A 15,704-nucleotide genomic window follows, 5' to 3' on the forward strand; every position below is an offset into this window, starting at 1 on the left:
AAGAAGATAGCAGGAGGGGAAGAATGAAGGGGGGGAAATTGGAGGGGGAGATGAACCATGAGAGACAATGGACTCTGAAAAACAAACTGAGGGTTCTAGAGGGGAGGGGGTTGGGAGGCTGGGTTAGCCTGGTGATGGGTATTAAAGAGGGCACGTTCTGCATGAAGCACCGGGTGTTATGTACAAACAATGAACCATGGAACACTACATCTAAAACTAATGATGTAATGTCTGGTGATTAACATAACAATAAAAAATTTTAAAAAACCAGTTGCTTGAGAAATAACAAGTGGAAATCTTTAAGCGTTGGTTATAAAATATATTTGGATACAATCATCTTTACCAGCTGTACCGATGGATGCAACTACCAACTTGTTTTGACTTTGTATAGGAATCAAAAACACATGGCTGACATGACCATAAACTCTAGATCTAGATGGCTTAATTATAGAAGATTCCAGAACACTGACAATAACTCATCATTGGTTGGAATTAAATTACATACAGTAGAAGCTCTCTTAACCAATCTCTCTTTAGCCATTACTGGATTAATTGTGGTTCTCTATCTTCTTTGTAAAATATACCTACTAATGCCATTGAATGCCCTAGAGTAATAGCTCTTTCTTTCTAGTAGCTCTGTGCACCTCTGTGCCTGCTAACAATTGAGTTGTAAGCTTAAAAATTTAGAGTGAATTTTGTTTATTCCCAAGCCTGTTTATGTCAGTTTTACTAGTTTTTGTAGCTATGTAATTTAATGGATCTTACATAACCTACGAAACATGAGTATAGTGGTTCTATGAAAACAGAATCAAATGCTTTGGAAAAATTCAATAAGGGGAGTCATTAGGCAAAAATCTTCTAATTCTGTAGAGAAAAAACTTGAAAACATTGGGCAAATAAAAATCTAAATGGAGTAAACACTCAGATTATTTTAAATTCTTTACATTTTCACTGTATTAAAACAAAACAAAACAAAATCAAAACTGGAAAACACAAACTATATATTACATATAAGGCTTAGGCCAACAAACAAGTAAAAAGACTTCTAACTATGATCAGCAGAATGATATTCATAGCAAAGAAGTTGGCTTCAGCCGGACTGCTCAGATTGTGTTTCTTGGACCACAGTAGTGGTATTATCAGGAAGTTTGTTAGAAATGCAGAATCTCAGGCCTCATCTGGGAGTAATGGCCAGAACTGTGTTTTAACAAGCTCTTCAGGTGATTCTGAGGCCTAAGAAAGTTTGAGAAGCACTGCCCCACTGTATTCATCCATTACTGGAAACCCTACAAATGGATACAGCCCTTTTAGAAAACAACATGGTACAAGACTTGTCAGGAATCCTGAGAAGTTCCTTTTTATTCTTACTCAGTAATTCGGCTTCTAAAAATATTTCCTAGGAAATAATTCAGAAGAAGAAGAAAAGTTGAGTAAAGATATCCATACATGAAGATGTCCGTGATGGTACTATCTATGATAGTGAAACAATTGGAAGCAATCTAAGTAAGAAGAGAAAAATGATAAATAAATTACAGGCAGTAAATAAAAAAATGATAGGTATTAAGTGTTTGAAAAGTTGTAACGTGCTTAAGAAGTTATAACATGCACTATGGCTATAATTATGTAATATAAATATCAACTGGAGAACAACTGGTTCTGGGGCACCTGGGTGGCTCAATCAGTTAAGCATCTGCCTTCGGCTCAGGTCATGATCTCAGGGTCCTGGGATTGAGTCCTGCATCAGGCTCCTTGCTCAGTGGGGAGTCTGCTTCTCCCTCTCTCTCCCTCTGCTCCTCCCCGCTGCTTGTTCTCTCTCTCTCTCTCAAATAAACAAATAAAATCTTTAAAAAAAATAACTGGTCTTATATCAATATTCCCAAAGATTGTATTAGGGTAATACTGGGTGACGATTTAGTTTTCATTTTTGAACATAATTTTGATACTACTGTAATAATGTTTTATAATAAAAATATCTTAATTATACATTAAAAGCACCATTATTTAAAATTCATACTACACTCTCAACACACAATTTAAAGACCCTTTTAACTATGTAAAACACTGCTGCAATGTCACTAGCCAGCTGTTGTATGTAAAACATCAAGATCTAGTATCTTCTGTGACAGATGCGCAGTTAGAGAAATCAGTCTTAACTAAGGAAGCTCTCAATACCTGAGTTATCTTCATCCTTGCGGATTTTGAGCTTCACCAGGTCTTCACACTGCTGGAGGATCTGAACTGCATCTTCCATTGAACAGTTGTCCAGCCGGATGTTATCTATTGCAAGTAATTTATCCCCGAGTTCCAGGGTGCCAGTCCTGTTAGTAAATGCAAAGCAACACATGATTAATGAGCACTTACCCGGGTCATTTAAGAGGCATTAAGAATAATGTAACATTATGGCAGCCTTTAGAGGAAGAGAGGTTCTTTAACTCTTTTTAAATTGCATTTTATTAACAAATCCCTTTTTTCCGGTCTTAGTTTGGATGGCTGCCATGACATTACATTTCAGAGTATTAAAAACTTTTTTTTTTTTTTTTACTGGTTTCTTGAATTAGTCTAGTACCACTATATAAGCTTCACTCAGGAATTCTAAGTTTCCTAGGAAGGGAGGTAATGGTGCAGGGTTTACGGACACTGCGTGTCCTCATGCTTCTCCACATTGTTGCACTACTTTTCACCCTTGGCAGTCCAGGTACTAGGAGAGGGTTGGGAGAGAGAGGGAAGTCATGGTGGGTTGGACTTAGTGGAGGTCTGACTCTTGGTGTCCCTGCCATTTCCACCTGCCCCGGGAAACCCATGGCCATTGAGAGTCTAACACTGGCACTGGACCTCTGCAGGTCTGTGGAAAATTTTTAAGGTCCATCATGAAATGAGAAAAATAATGAGAATATGTATGTGTTTGTAGGCACATGTATGTATACGCATACATATTTGTAAGGAAGGTTATGTTTTGGTAAGAACTATCCTTTATGCATTATGTCTGTGACAGAGATTGCTAATTGCTTTTAGCTTCTAGCCTCCTCTCTCTTCTTCTGGGTCATTCCCTGAAGATGCACACCCCAGACTCTCTTAGCACCACTCCCACTTCCCTTCTGTGGCTAGAAAATTGCAATAACTGGAGTAAAGTGGTGAGGATGGCAGAGTTGTCGTCCCAGCCCCGCACTGCCTGCCTACTCCCAACCTGTTACATGAGACACACCCTGCAGACTTGTTTGTCCCAGTCTATTCATGAGTCTCCCTGTCATCGTATCGGAGCCTATAGCTATATACCTAAACTCATACAATGTCCTTTCTACTTACTGAGCATTAAAATATGACTTCAATGAAACGACTGTCATAATAGATAGGATATAAAAAAAGTCCTTAATTGGACAAGAGAGAGTTAACAGTCTTATATCAATATTCCCAAAGATTTAAAAATATTTTTGATCTAGGGGCACCTGGGCTGTGCAGTCGGTTAAGTGTCTGACTCTTGGTTTAGGCTCAGGTCATGATCTCTGAGTCGTAAGACCCAGCTCCGCGTTGGGCTCTGCTCCAGTCTGCTGGAGGTTCTTTCTCCCTCTCCCCCTGCCCCTCCCGCTCATGCTTTCTCTCTCTAATAAATGAATAAATCTTTAAAATAAATATTTTTGATCTGTGAAATCAAAAGCTTGAGACTCTCTGATTTTGACGGTATATGGACCAAATGGAAGACAAACATTGTTCAAGGCTCAAGGATCTGGCTTGGCTAGGGAGGACATTCTGGCATCTAGCAAAGCTTTTCCATAAGCTATAATCTCCATGTGGGGTGTTTCTCATAATTGGGGCCACTTCCAGCTTTTTAGCTGGGAAATGAAGGATGGAAGATGATCAGGACTCAGGAAGGACCCTAAAAGATATTTTCAGGTGATTGTTGTCTGCAGTGGGTACAGAAATAAATTGATATAAGGTGGGAGAGCTAAGAAGTCACTGCATGAGGAATGTTAAATAGGATCGTTTAATAGTGGCTGTCTGGAAAATACTAAGAATACCATGATCCATTAGCAAGGTCTACCTTGGGTGTGGAAAGGGTCATTTCTACTTTATTTTTTTAAATTTTTTATTAGAGAGAGAGAGAGAGAGCACAAGCAGGGGGAGCAGCAGGGAGAGGGAGAGGGAGAAGCAGGCTCCCCGTTCAGCAGGGAGCCCAATGTGAGGCTCCATCCCAGGACCCTGGAATCATGACCTGAGCCGAAGGCAGATGCTTAACCGTCGGACCCACCCAGGCACCCCTCATTTCTACTTTAATTAAGGAATGCCTTATACCTGGCTGGCTCAGTCGGTAGAGCATGCAACTCTTGATCTTGGGGTCATGAGTTCAGGCTCCATGTTGGGGGTAGAGTTACTTAAAGAAAAAGAAATGCCTGGAATGAACCAGAACATTCATTTTCCTTACCTGTGTGCCACGCTTCCTTTCTTGATATCTGATATGACAAGGGGATCTCCTGGTTTTCTGCTAGATGGTGCTGTAATAATGAAGTTAGAATAGTCACATCTTTATATCCATAATTCACCCACACCATACATTTCCTGTTTTATAGCAATGGTTAATGCAAGTACAGTTTGTATGCAAAGCAAAGATGTTCAGCAAATGAATTAGAAAATGTGCACATTACATCTTCTTGATATAAAAATGTTTGTGTTGAGGTATTTATAAACTTAAAAACTAAAGCAAAGTCATCTTAAATTTGCAATTGGAGAAAGCAATTGCAGAGCTGTGCATCAGGTTTAAACCTATTTCAACTTGTGATTCCCAAGAGAAAGGTGGAGGGTGAATACCCCAATAGGAGACTATCAGAAGCAACTGGGGGCTCCCCTTAGTGGTATTCATATGTGCTCCCTTCTCCCACTTCTTCCTTCACTTCTTTTTGGTGAGGAGACATCACTTTTTATGGGACTGTGCCATATTACTCAAGCATACAGGGTTGGAAAGTGCCTAAGATGCACTGATTTAAAGTTCTTCTTTTTTTTTTTCCAGAAGGAAATCTTTTGCTAGATAGATTGTAAATCTTAAAATTTTGCTTACACATTTATACCTAGAATGCTCTGAAGTGTTCTGGAATGTGAATATTTTATTTTATTGACAGTAGTAAATATTTGACTTATTTATATTTTTATACATATTTGCATTCTAAATATGCACATACAACTTTTATTGAGTTTACAGATTATTCTATTATCTTGCACAGTGGTCAGTTTTTGGCTTTATAACTTCTCTCAGGGATATTTCCATTTGATGAGAATGAAAAGCAATTAGTTTTGAGTCTACTGTAGAATTAATCCTGAAAATGAGCTATAGTTCACATAAGTTCAAAAATATCATCTTGATCTAGAAAGTTTACATTTAATTTAGGGTGTTTGATAATTAAAATAACCCATACTGACATTTATAAAAAAAAAAAAATTGCCTCCAAGAGGAGCTGTTTTGCCAGTTTGAAATCTGTAGTGATTTCCTTTTAAGAATCATTAAGAGGCCCCTAAAGTAACATTTTATTATAAACAGACTGATCACCCCATAATAATCATAGAACCATATCATATCCCATAATCCCATCTGAATCCCAGGAAAATGTTTATGCATAAGAACAGATGGTTTACTATCTCAACACAACATTGAAAGAAAAAGCAAATACATATATATACCAATACCTTACCCACTGTCTAAACTAGCCCATAGTAAATATTAATGGGACTTCATTCAATCATTATTCTTAGCTTCTAGCAAAGTATGCAAAACATTCTATTCACTACAATTAATTCATAATTTAAACCTCCACTCAATGATTTGACATAATCCCTCCAGAGAAATATAAATATTTAGCATTTTTATACATGTCATATTTTACAACTGCAAATTGTTTTGGGCATAGGGCTCAAAGACAAAAACTTTGTTATTACCAGAAAATACAACTTTTTAAGTATCTGCCAATGATTTTTACTCTATTTTGCCAAGCTGTAGTAACCACCACAGAGCACTCAATGTTTCCCCTGGTTTTTTTTTTTTTTTTTAAAGATTTTATTTATTTATTTGAGAGAGAGACAATGAGAGACAGAGAGCATGAGAGGGAGGAGGGTCAGAGGGAGAAGCAGACTCCCCGCCGAGCAGGGAGCCCAATGCGGGACTTGATCCCGGGACTCCAGGATCATGACCTGAGCCGAAGGCAGTTGCTTAACCAACTGAGCCACCCAGGCGCCCTCCCCTGGTTTTTAATAAAATCCACGTTCCACTGAAATGGTCTGAAATGAAACAATAGTGGAGGCAACAAAATACATCAAACCCATCCTGTCATCTTTGCAACAGAGGAAAATAGCACTGGGGCCTCTTGGACAAACCCACACAGCTTTTCAGAGAGCTTTGAAAGTTATTAAGGCATATGGACACATATGGTGGCCATTCTCACGTTTACTAGATTCTTCTCTTTCTCCTTTAAACAAGACCATAATTGAAGCTTGAAAAGCTCATCAGGGTAGATGCCCATTGGAGTGATGAAGTTGAACCCGGAAGTGGGTCCAAATCTGTACGAGGTCCTGGCACTGTGGCCACCGTGCCTACCAGAAGTGTTATATGTGGCTCTGGGGGCTCAGACATCGTTTGCATACCCCAATACCTATGTTTTAATTCTCCACTACCTGAGAAGAAGTCACAAACCAAGCATGCTTTGCTTGACTTATAGTGCTTTAAAAAATTAGAATAGTTGCCAACATTTAAAAACTAGTAGATTTCATGCACATGTACAGCTTCTTTTAAAAAAATTGGAGAGGCAATATGGTAGAATGATTAAGAGCTGGGACCTGGCAGCCAGAATGCTTGGGTCTAAAATCCTGACTCTGCCACTTATCAGCCATGTGCGTTTGAGTGCATAGTCTTTAGGCATCTGAGTTTTCTAATCTGCAAAAAGGGGTGAAGAACAATAATAGTGCTTACCTCAGAGTTTTTGTAGCAAGGATTGAGTTTTTACATGAAAGCCATCCAGTCGGAGCAGTGCACATGCAATGCACCATGTAAATGTTTACTGTTATGATTATCTAGCAACACTGGACACTTTCCAACTCCCCCCTTTGGATGGAGCCTTCAATTTCCCATTTGGCACTGTCCTCCCTGGATGGATCTCATTCACTGACTTGCCTCACCCCTGAGGGCTTCTGAATTTGTGACCCTTTGAATGAGAATACACTAGCACTTAATGCTTCGAATTTGATTGAAGTTCACCACAGAATCATTTGTTTAATACATATTTATTGATACTAACTATAAGCTAGGCAGCTCTGCTCTAAGCACCAGCCATGAAACCCCAAAAAAGTTACATAAAATGGGGGGACAGGGATGGTTAAATCTCATGAAGTTATTAGCCATGAAACTCTCTTTTGCAAAGTGAGTCCAGCTGGGAAGGCCATACAAACCATCATATGGCAGGGAGGTTACCCTAAAAGGGTCAGGAGTGTGGCCTAGCAAAGAAGGGTAGCACATGGTTATTGGGTTCTCAAAAAGACAAAATAGTTTCACAACTGCTTGAAATCTCAATGTAAACTGGTCAAATGTATAGAACTGAAAGGCTGACAAAGGACAAAGAACAATGACACAAATGCCGTGTTGTATGATATACGTTAAATTTAAAATACTGCCTTTTCCTTAGTCAGAGTTCATAAGATAATTTTAATTCAAACTCTTCTATTAGTTGTTTTTGTTCTACTAGAGCTACATTTTTGAGTCATCTACAGGTTTTTTCAAAACTCATCACTTTCTCGTCTTTTATGGCTATTTTGCAATCCAACAAGATGATGTCACTAGAAATTTTATCCCAAATCACAAGTACCCATTTGTATAACATCACAATGATTGATTATTTTTCATGCTTCTCATAGATGTACATTCTTGATCCTCACAAGAAAACTCCCTACCACGTTATTTTTTAAAATTTACTTTTTTACCTCTTTATTTATATCAAAATTAGATATGCATACAATTTGAAGAGTCAAATTTCTCCAAGAGCAGCCCTTCATTTCTTACTTCCCCAGACACTGTTGCTATATTGCTAAGTGACATACAACTGTTACTATTTAATTATTCTTCAGTGCTAAGTATTTACCTTCTGTTACGAAAGATGCTATATACAGGCACCATATTCACGTAGGTTTCTTGTCCTGTGGGCTCCCCACATTCTTCCAACACAGTTTTGTCTGAATTTTTTATAAGATCAGTATTTGTTCTTTTCGTCAGTATGACTACGTAAACAGTATTCATAGACAAGTCATGTAGCATACCAGGACTACTTGCCTTTTCTTAGGATATATTTTCCCTGTAGTTGTTTATTGTCTTGGTGTCTTTGTTTAGTTTTCCTGTATTAATCATGAATTCAACTCCTCAGATCCCAGGTTATATAAATCTTCTCTTGGTATGACAAATCACATCAGGGTTTCTAGCAGAGGTTTACAACCTGTCCGGACTGTTTGCTTTCTAGGGTTGCTCCATAGATCTTAGGAACTTCCTTCCCACAGACCCTGGAAGATGTTCTCTTGACTTGTATTACACTAATTAAACAAGGAGGCCATTAAACTGAGGCGGCTCTAAAGCTGTGATGGTCTATAGAAGCAACTCAAAATCTAAGCCTGTCAATGCCTCAAAGTTACAAAATCAAATGCTAAGGAAAACCAATCACAAACAGCCAACTAGGCTTTAAGCTACAGCCAACCAATATTTTCCTTTCTCTGTGTCTGTACTTTCTCTGTCTTCCCCCAGGCTCCTGTGGGTAGAGCACTCCTAACTCCTTCCAGTTTGGCGCTGCCTGATTTGAATCTATTTTTGCTTAAATAAACCGTTAAATTTTTAATATGCTTCTGTTTATCTCTTAACCCTGCTCTCTCGCATCCTTGGAGCCCTCACACTTTTCTCTCCTCTTTCATCCTGTAAGGGTTATTATTTGGATATTGTGTCCTTTGGACTCAGCCTGTACACTTCTTATCTATCCTAGATTTCTCATTTATTTGTTGTTTTTTTCTAATTTCTGGAATTTTCCCTCACCTTTATTTTAATTTCTGCCATGTTCTTAAGTTCCAAGAGCTCTTTGTCCCCTTTGGTATGTTGTTTTAGACTAGTATTCATTTCCTGCCTCCCATCCACACAATATCTTAGGTTGTTATTGACCTTAATGAAACTTTGCTCCTTTTTAAAGTTTTTTTCTTCCTGAATGTGCTGCTTCTGTTTTTCTTCTTTGTTTTTGGTGATAGACTTGCATATCAGATTCTTCCCTCGGGTGTCTGTTTTTTCTTAGCTGTCTGTTCACATGAAAGATGCAGCCCCACAAAGCTGTTAGAAAGCTTGGTGCACCTGAGAGGGGTCTGCGGACTCTGGTCTTCCCTGGATAGTTCAGGCCAGGCTGTTTCTTTGGGTCAGATGGCCCTGATTCTTCCTCCCGCTTGGAGGGTAGTAAGCCTGGCCACCTGGCTTCTCTGAGCTTACGGAGGGGAAGACGACTAGCAGTCTCGACACTGAGTATGTACACTTTCCACTCATCTGTTTTTGGAGAGCAGTACAGTTACCCTCAGCTGTGCTCTCCCAGGCCAGAGCCCCTCCATTTCATGCTTTCCAGAGAATGAAACTCGGTTCCGCCAGGGAGGGGAGAGCTGTGCTGGCTGGGGGAAGGCATCTCAGGGACTAATTCATTCTTCACAGACTTTCAACCATTCCTCGTGTCTCAGCTCTCCCATCACTCTCACTGCCGGGAGTTCCTCATTCCACCAGTTCCTGATCCTGTTGGGGGTTTAGGATGCAAATCGGCTTCCCTGTTAGCTTTCCCTTCTGCTTCTTTATTTTTTTTTTAAATTTTATTTTATTATGTTAGTCACCATACATTACATCATTAGTTTTTGATGTAGTGTTCCATGATTCATTGTTTGCATATAACACCCAGTGCTCCATTTAATACGTGCCCTCCTTAATACCCATCACCAGGCTAACCCATTCCCCACCCCCCTCCCCTCTAGAACCCTCAGTTTGTTTCTCAGAGTCCATAGTCTCTCATTGTTCATCTCCCCCTCTGATTCCCCCCCTTCATTTTTCCCTTCCTACTATCTTCTCTCTTTTTTTTTTTTTTTTAACATGTAATGTATTATTTGTTTCAGAGGTACAGGTCTGTGATTCATCAGTCTTACACAATTCACAGCACTCACCATAGCACATAACCTCCCCAGTGTCTATCACCCAGCCACCCCATCCCTCCCACGCCCCACCACTCCAACAACCCTCAGTTTGTTTCCTGAGATTAAGAATTCCTATCAGTGAGATCATATGATACTTGTCTTTCTCTGATTAACTTATTTCGCTCAGCATAATACCCTCTAGTTCCATCCACATCGCTGTAAATGACAAGATTTCAGTTTCTTTGATGGCTGCATCATATTCCATTGTATATATATACCATATCTTCTTTATCCATTCATCTGTTGATGGACATCTTAGCTCTTTCCATAGTTTGGCTATTATGGACATTGCTGCTATAAACATTGGGGTGCACTTCGGATCACTACATTTTTATCTTTGGGGTAAATACCCAGTAGTTCAATTGCTGGGTTGTAGGGTAGCTCTATTTTCAACTTTTTGAGGAACCTCCATACTGTTTTCCAGAGTGGCTGCACCAGCTTGCATGCCCACCAACAGTGTAGGAGGGTTCCCCTTTCTCCACATCCCCGCCAACATCTGTCGTTTCCTGACTTGTTAATGTTAGCCATTCTGACTGGTGTGAGGTGGTATCTCATTGAGGTTTTGATTTGGATTTCCCTGATGCCAACTGATGTTGAGCACTTTTTCATGTGTCTGTTGGCCATTTGGATGTCTTCTTTGGAACAATGTCTGTTCATGTCTTCTGCTCATTTCTTGATTGGATTAGTTGTTCTTTGGGTGTTGAGTTTGATAAGTTCTTTATCGATTTTGGATACTAGCCGTTTATCTGGTATGTCATTTCCTTCTGCTTCTTTAAATTCATCATTTCTCCATCTTCTCTGCTACTTCCAGATTTGGTTGCTGCTATCTATTTTCCTTTTATTCTTCTTCTTATGGGCTTGTGCCTTTTGAAAAATCTTATACTGTTTTTTAAAAAAAATTTTTTTTAAAGATTTTATTTATTTATTTGGGAGAGAGAGAATGAGAGACAGAGAGCATGAGCAGGAGGAGGGTCAGAGGGAGAAGCAGACTCCCTGCCGAGCAGGGAGCCCGATGCGGGACTCGATCCCGGGACTCCAGGATCATGACCTGAGCCGAAGGCAGTCGCTTAACCAACTGAGCCACCCAGGCGCCCTATACTGTTGTTTTAAAATGGTATGGGGTGAGAGCAGTGCAAATGCCAGGGTTCAAGCGATCATCTTTTGACCCTGAAGATTTAAAATCACTAGTCCTCTCTCACTATCAGAAACTGATTCTTAAAGTGAACATGGATTCTTTGCTTCTCAAATAGTTGTTGGAAAGGTAGAAAATGACATTCTCTATCTTTTGCTTAAAAAACTTTGTGTTAGCAGACAGGTAAAATCTTCTGGATTTTGGAGCTAATTAAACATGAATCAACAATGTATTTAAGAACATTCGATAATATCTTGCCTTTCATGGATCTTACTCTGCTAGTCAAGGTACTTTGCTCATAGAGCCTGATAAAGTGTCCAAACTACATTGGACACACACACACACACACACACACACACAATCACTCAGTTTTACTTTACTTGCAACCATATATATGATACCTGGCAAGTAAAACAAGTTATTTGATTTGAAATGGAGCAGCAAGTAGAATTTTTATTGCAAAGTTGGCAAAAAACTTGAGCCATTCTTTTCTAAATACGCTTAAGGCTTAAGGGGAAAATGACAGATTTGTTGTGCTTGTCATAAAGGTGCTTTATGATTTTATAAAAAAAAAAAAAAGCAAGCCTTTGTTCCTGAAAACAATTCAGTCACACTAAAAAGGAAAGCCAACAAATTAACTCCACTCATAAAATGCTGTCTTTTGCTTTTCTGATAAAGGATGTGGGAAGGATCATCAATCATGTAGAGGCAGTGATGAGTGCTGGTGTGACAGCCAAGCCCAGGTTAAGTCAGACCAGAATGGGTTTGAATCCCGTATAGCCTTTATGAGCTCTGGGTCCTGGGCAGGTTACCCAGCTGAGTCTTTCTTTTCTTTCTTTCTTTTTTAAAGATTTAATTTATCTGACAGACAGAGACAAAGCGAGAGAAGGAACACAAGGTGGGGGAGTGGGAGAGGGAGAAGCAGGCTTCCCGCGGAGCAGGGAGCCCAATGCAGGGCTTGATCCCAGGACCCTGGGATCATGACCTGAGCCGAAGGCAAGCGCTTAACGACTGAGCCTCCCAGGCACCTCGCTTTCTTTTCTATAAAATGGGCATAGATGCCACGGGGTCGCTTTAAGGATTAAGTGAAACACACATATAAACTGCTTATTGTCATGCCTGGTACAAAGTAGATACAAATCCTTGTAGTAAAACTGCAAAAGAAAACAATATCGAAACGACTTTAATGACAACTGCACATGACAGAAGCAACCAGCGTTCTCCGACTTGAGAGGCAGGTGGGCTGCGTGGCTGGGTATGCGCTCTGGTTTCTGATTGGCTGACGTCTCAGAGCTTCAGGAGGCTGTTTCCAGCGCAAGGTTGTTTCACTTTATTTGCTATAATAAATTGCTCCACATTATAGCAATAACATCAATAAAAGTCATGCCTGATGCTAATGTGCTATGAATGTCTCATCAGGAACTTCAGAAAATTAGTCTAAAACTGCTCACCACATCCAAAATCAGAGAGACTCATTTTTCAGTCAATTAGGTATGAAGAGTGAGTGAGGCTTCAGCCAAGTGTGAAAGGCTCTGGTGCAACGTTTCCCCAGATGAAGGCCTGCTTCTTACTACTTAGGTTCTCACAAGGTGAGGGAGACAGAAGAGAGCTTTGGACAAAGATAGTGAGAAACATCAGTAAACCCCTGCACGGCCTCAGTTTCACTAACAGTACCTATGTGTTTGGTTTCCTACCTAAGTGCTATAATTGCAGTTGGCGTGAAATTTTGTGGGGGTAGAGCTTGGATTAAGCTATTTAATGAAGCTCTATATGTAAAATAAATAGCAATCATCATAATAATTAACACTTGTTAGGGTTCATAATTGCTTCTAGGCACTTTACATATACTAGCTCATTTAATCTTTGCAAAATTGCTAAAAGGAAGGGAACAAGTGTGCTGTTTTATAGACAAGGAAATGGTACAGAGAGGTCAAGAGAATGGAGGAGTGGAGTAGTGTGGGATCTGAGGCTTTGCTCTTAATCATTTTCCAAGTTAGTGCTTCTTTAGTTCACTCAAGGGCCTTTGCATAAACATCTGTATTCATCATCTCCTTCAAAGGCTCATTTTCTGGAGTGCACAGTGGTTAGCAGAAGATTGTTAGCAGAAGAATGTTTCTGATAGACTCCTTGTTCATTCACTCCGCAGAGCCAGGGATTAAATAAACACCTTGTATATGCCAGGAAACGTGCTAGGCCTTAGGAGTTTATTACTTCATAACAATAAAAAGGGATTCTGGCCTTCTTTTTTTTTAAAGTAAATTCTGTTTTCTCAATTGGGAATATATGAGTATTTTTCATGAGGAGACACAAATTTGGTGTGGGGATGATAAATTGTATAAAGGGAACTGTAGCTCTAGATGGGCTGACAAGCAGGTTTGACAAGCTTACGTATCATTCCTCCATCCAGGAACGGCATATAACACTTCTAGCTTCCACCAACAGCTTTAGCTTACGCTGGCTAAAAGTCAGGCCACTCTTGTGGGGGTTTTGGGGAAGTTTCCATTGTTGGTATTAAATGTAATACTTAGTTCCTACATAAAACCATCATAAAGCATAATTTTAAATGATTCTTTGTAGGAATAAAATATGTTGTAGCTGTGTATACATGAATACACTTCAGACAAATTGAGCGTCTAAATATTGACTTTAAAAGAGGAATATAGGGGCGCCTGGGTGGCTCAGATGGTTAAGCATCTGCCTTCTGCTCAGGTCATGATCCCAGGGTTCTGGGATCAAGCCCCACATCAGGCTCCTGGCTCAGCAGGGAGCCTGCTTCTCCTTCTCCCTCTGCCTCTCTCCCTGCTCATGCTCTCTTTCTCTGTATCTCTGTGTCTCAAATGAATAAATAAAATCTAAAAAAAATTAAATTAAATTAAAAAAATAGAAGAGGAATATATCACAGGCTTAGTTTTTAAATGGATACTTTGCTTTATAGTTATATTCTTATGTATATCAATTTTTTTCTTTAATTTTTTTTTAATTGAAGTATAGTGGACGCACAGTGTTACACTGGTTTCAGGTGTACAACACAGTGATTCGACATGTCTCCATGCTATGCTGTGCTCCCCACAAGTGTATCTACCACCTGTCACCATAGAACACCATCACCACACCACCGACTCTATTCTCTACGCTGTCCCTTTTATTCCTGTGACTTCTTCACTCCATAACTGAAGCTGTATCTCTCTCTCCCCTTCACCCATTTTGTCCATCTCCCTACTCTCCTCCCCTTACATATATCAATTTTTAAGAATAAATCTATTGTATAAAAAACATAAAGACCATTTTCCCACTTAAAATGTGGACGTAAAATGACTACATGACAGTAGGCTTCGGAGCTGTGGGGGGTCTTCAGCAGACGCACTAGAAATAAGTATCTCTAAGGACAGGAAGGGTGTTTTCAAAAACTTAGCATAAGCTCTAGGCATGCTAGGCACTCAGAATGTATTTATTTCATGCAGGCAAAGGGAAGAAAGAATGGAGTGGAAGGCAGGGTCCCTGTGTGTAGCCAGAAGGTTATACACTCCTCCAAGAGAGACCGCTCTCGCAGCCAATTCTGATGGAATAAATCAATGGAATGGAATAAACAGAATAAATGAGAGCAGCCTTAACGTTACATGGGGGTTGCAGCAGCCACCCTGAGCCCCAAATATTTTTAGAATGGTAAGTTCTGATGAGTTCTCCCTTAACTTCAGTAATCACCGCTGTTGACAAGAATAATAGCATACTTTCTTTGTCTCATAATGAACAAACTGAGAGGCTCAGTGATCCAATTAAAGGCATAAATGACTTCAGTAGTACCTAGAATCGGCCTAGAGTCTCCAAAATCCCATTTCAGCTTTGTACTTATCAGAGACATGGAGACACATCAGTCCTACTCTTCTCTCAGTAGGGCCACACTGGGGTTCAGGAGGTGGGTGCAAGTGCTCTCTTGTGCATATAGCTTCTTGTTCTTCACATTGATTCTGTAGTGTAGTTCCACTATTTTTAGTGCTGCACTAGATCTGTCTGAGGGATTGGTTATACCTAAAATTTCATTTTCAGGGTTACATTTATATTGTCAAAGTTGAAGCGGACGGCCCCCATTTCATATGCCCAGTTGAGAACTATTTTTGCCTTAACCACTGACATAAATGCAATCCAACAGAGTGTAGTGAGGCACTTCATGTGACCTCATTGCTCTTTCTTGAAGCTACCACTCCTTGGCCACAAACATTGCCTCTTTGGTCTTTATGCATTAATCATTAGCTTCGTTCTCTTGGGGGCATTTGTGGATGAGCCTAGTTTATGGATATTAAAGCATAAAAACTTCAATTCACATTCTATAAATGGGGGCTGAAATTTTCAAAGCTGT

At 39.7% G+C, this 15,704-nt stretch overlaps 1 protein-coding gene across 11 annotated transcripts in view; it reads right to left on the bottom strand.

The window, feature by feature from the left end:
- The window catches only part of GRIP1 (glutamate receptor interacting protein 1), a 621,865-nt gene that overhangs the window by 51,216 nt on the left and 554,945 nt on the right, over positions 1-15,704 (bottom strand). For all 11 annotated transcript variants that reach the window (XM_081822020.1, XM_031025793.2, XM_031025792.2 and 8 more), the window contains 2 exons: positions 4,418-4,487; positions 2,173-2,318 (listed from right to left, as the gene is read on the bottom strand). In XM_081822020.1, the coding sequence (XP_081678146.1) occupies positions 2,173-2,318; positions 4,418-4,487 (216 nt within the window). The remainder of the gene's footprint in view (positions 1-2,172; positions 2,319-4,417; positions 4,488-15,704) is intronic.

The sequence above is a fragment of the Leptonychotes weddellii genome, chromosome 5 (assembly GCF_054177405.1).
Source record: "Leptonychotes weddellii isolate Sample4059 chromosome 5, ASM5417740v2, whole genome shotgun sequence".
Classification (NCBI taxonomy): domain Eukaryota; kingdom Metazoa; phylum Chordata; class Mammalia; order Carnivora; family Phocidae; genus Leptonychotes; species Leptonychotes weddellii.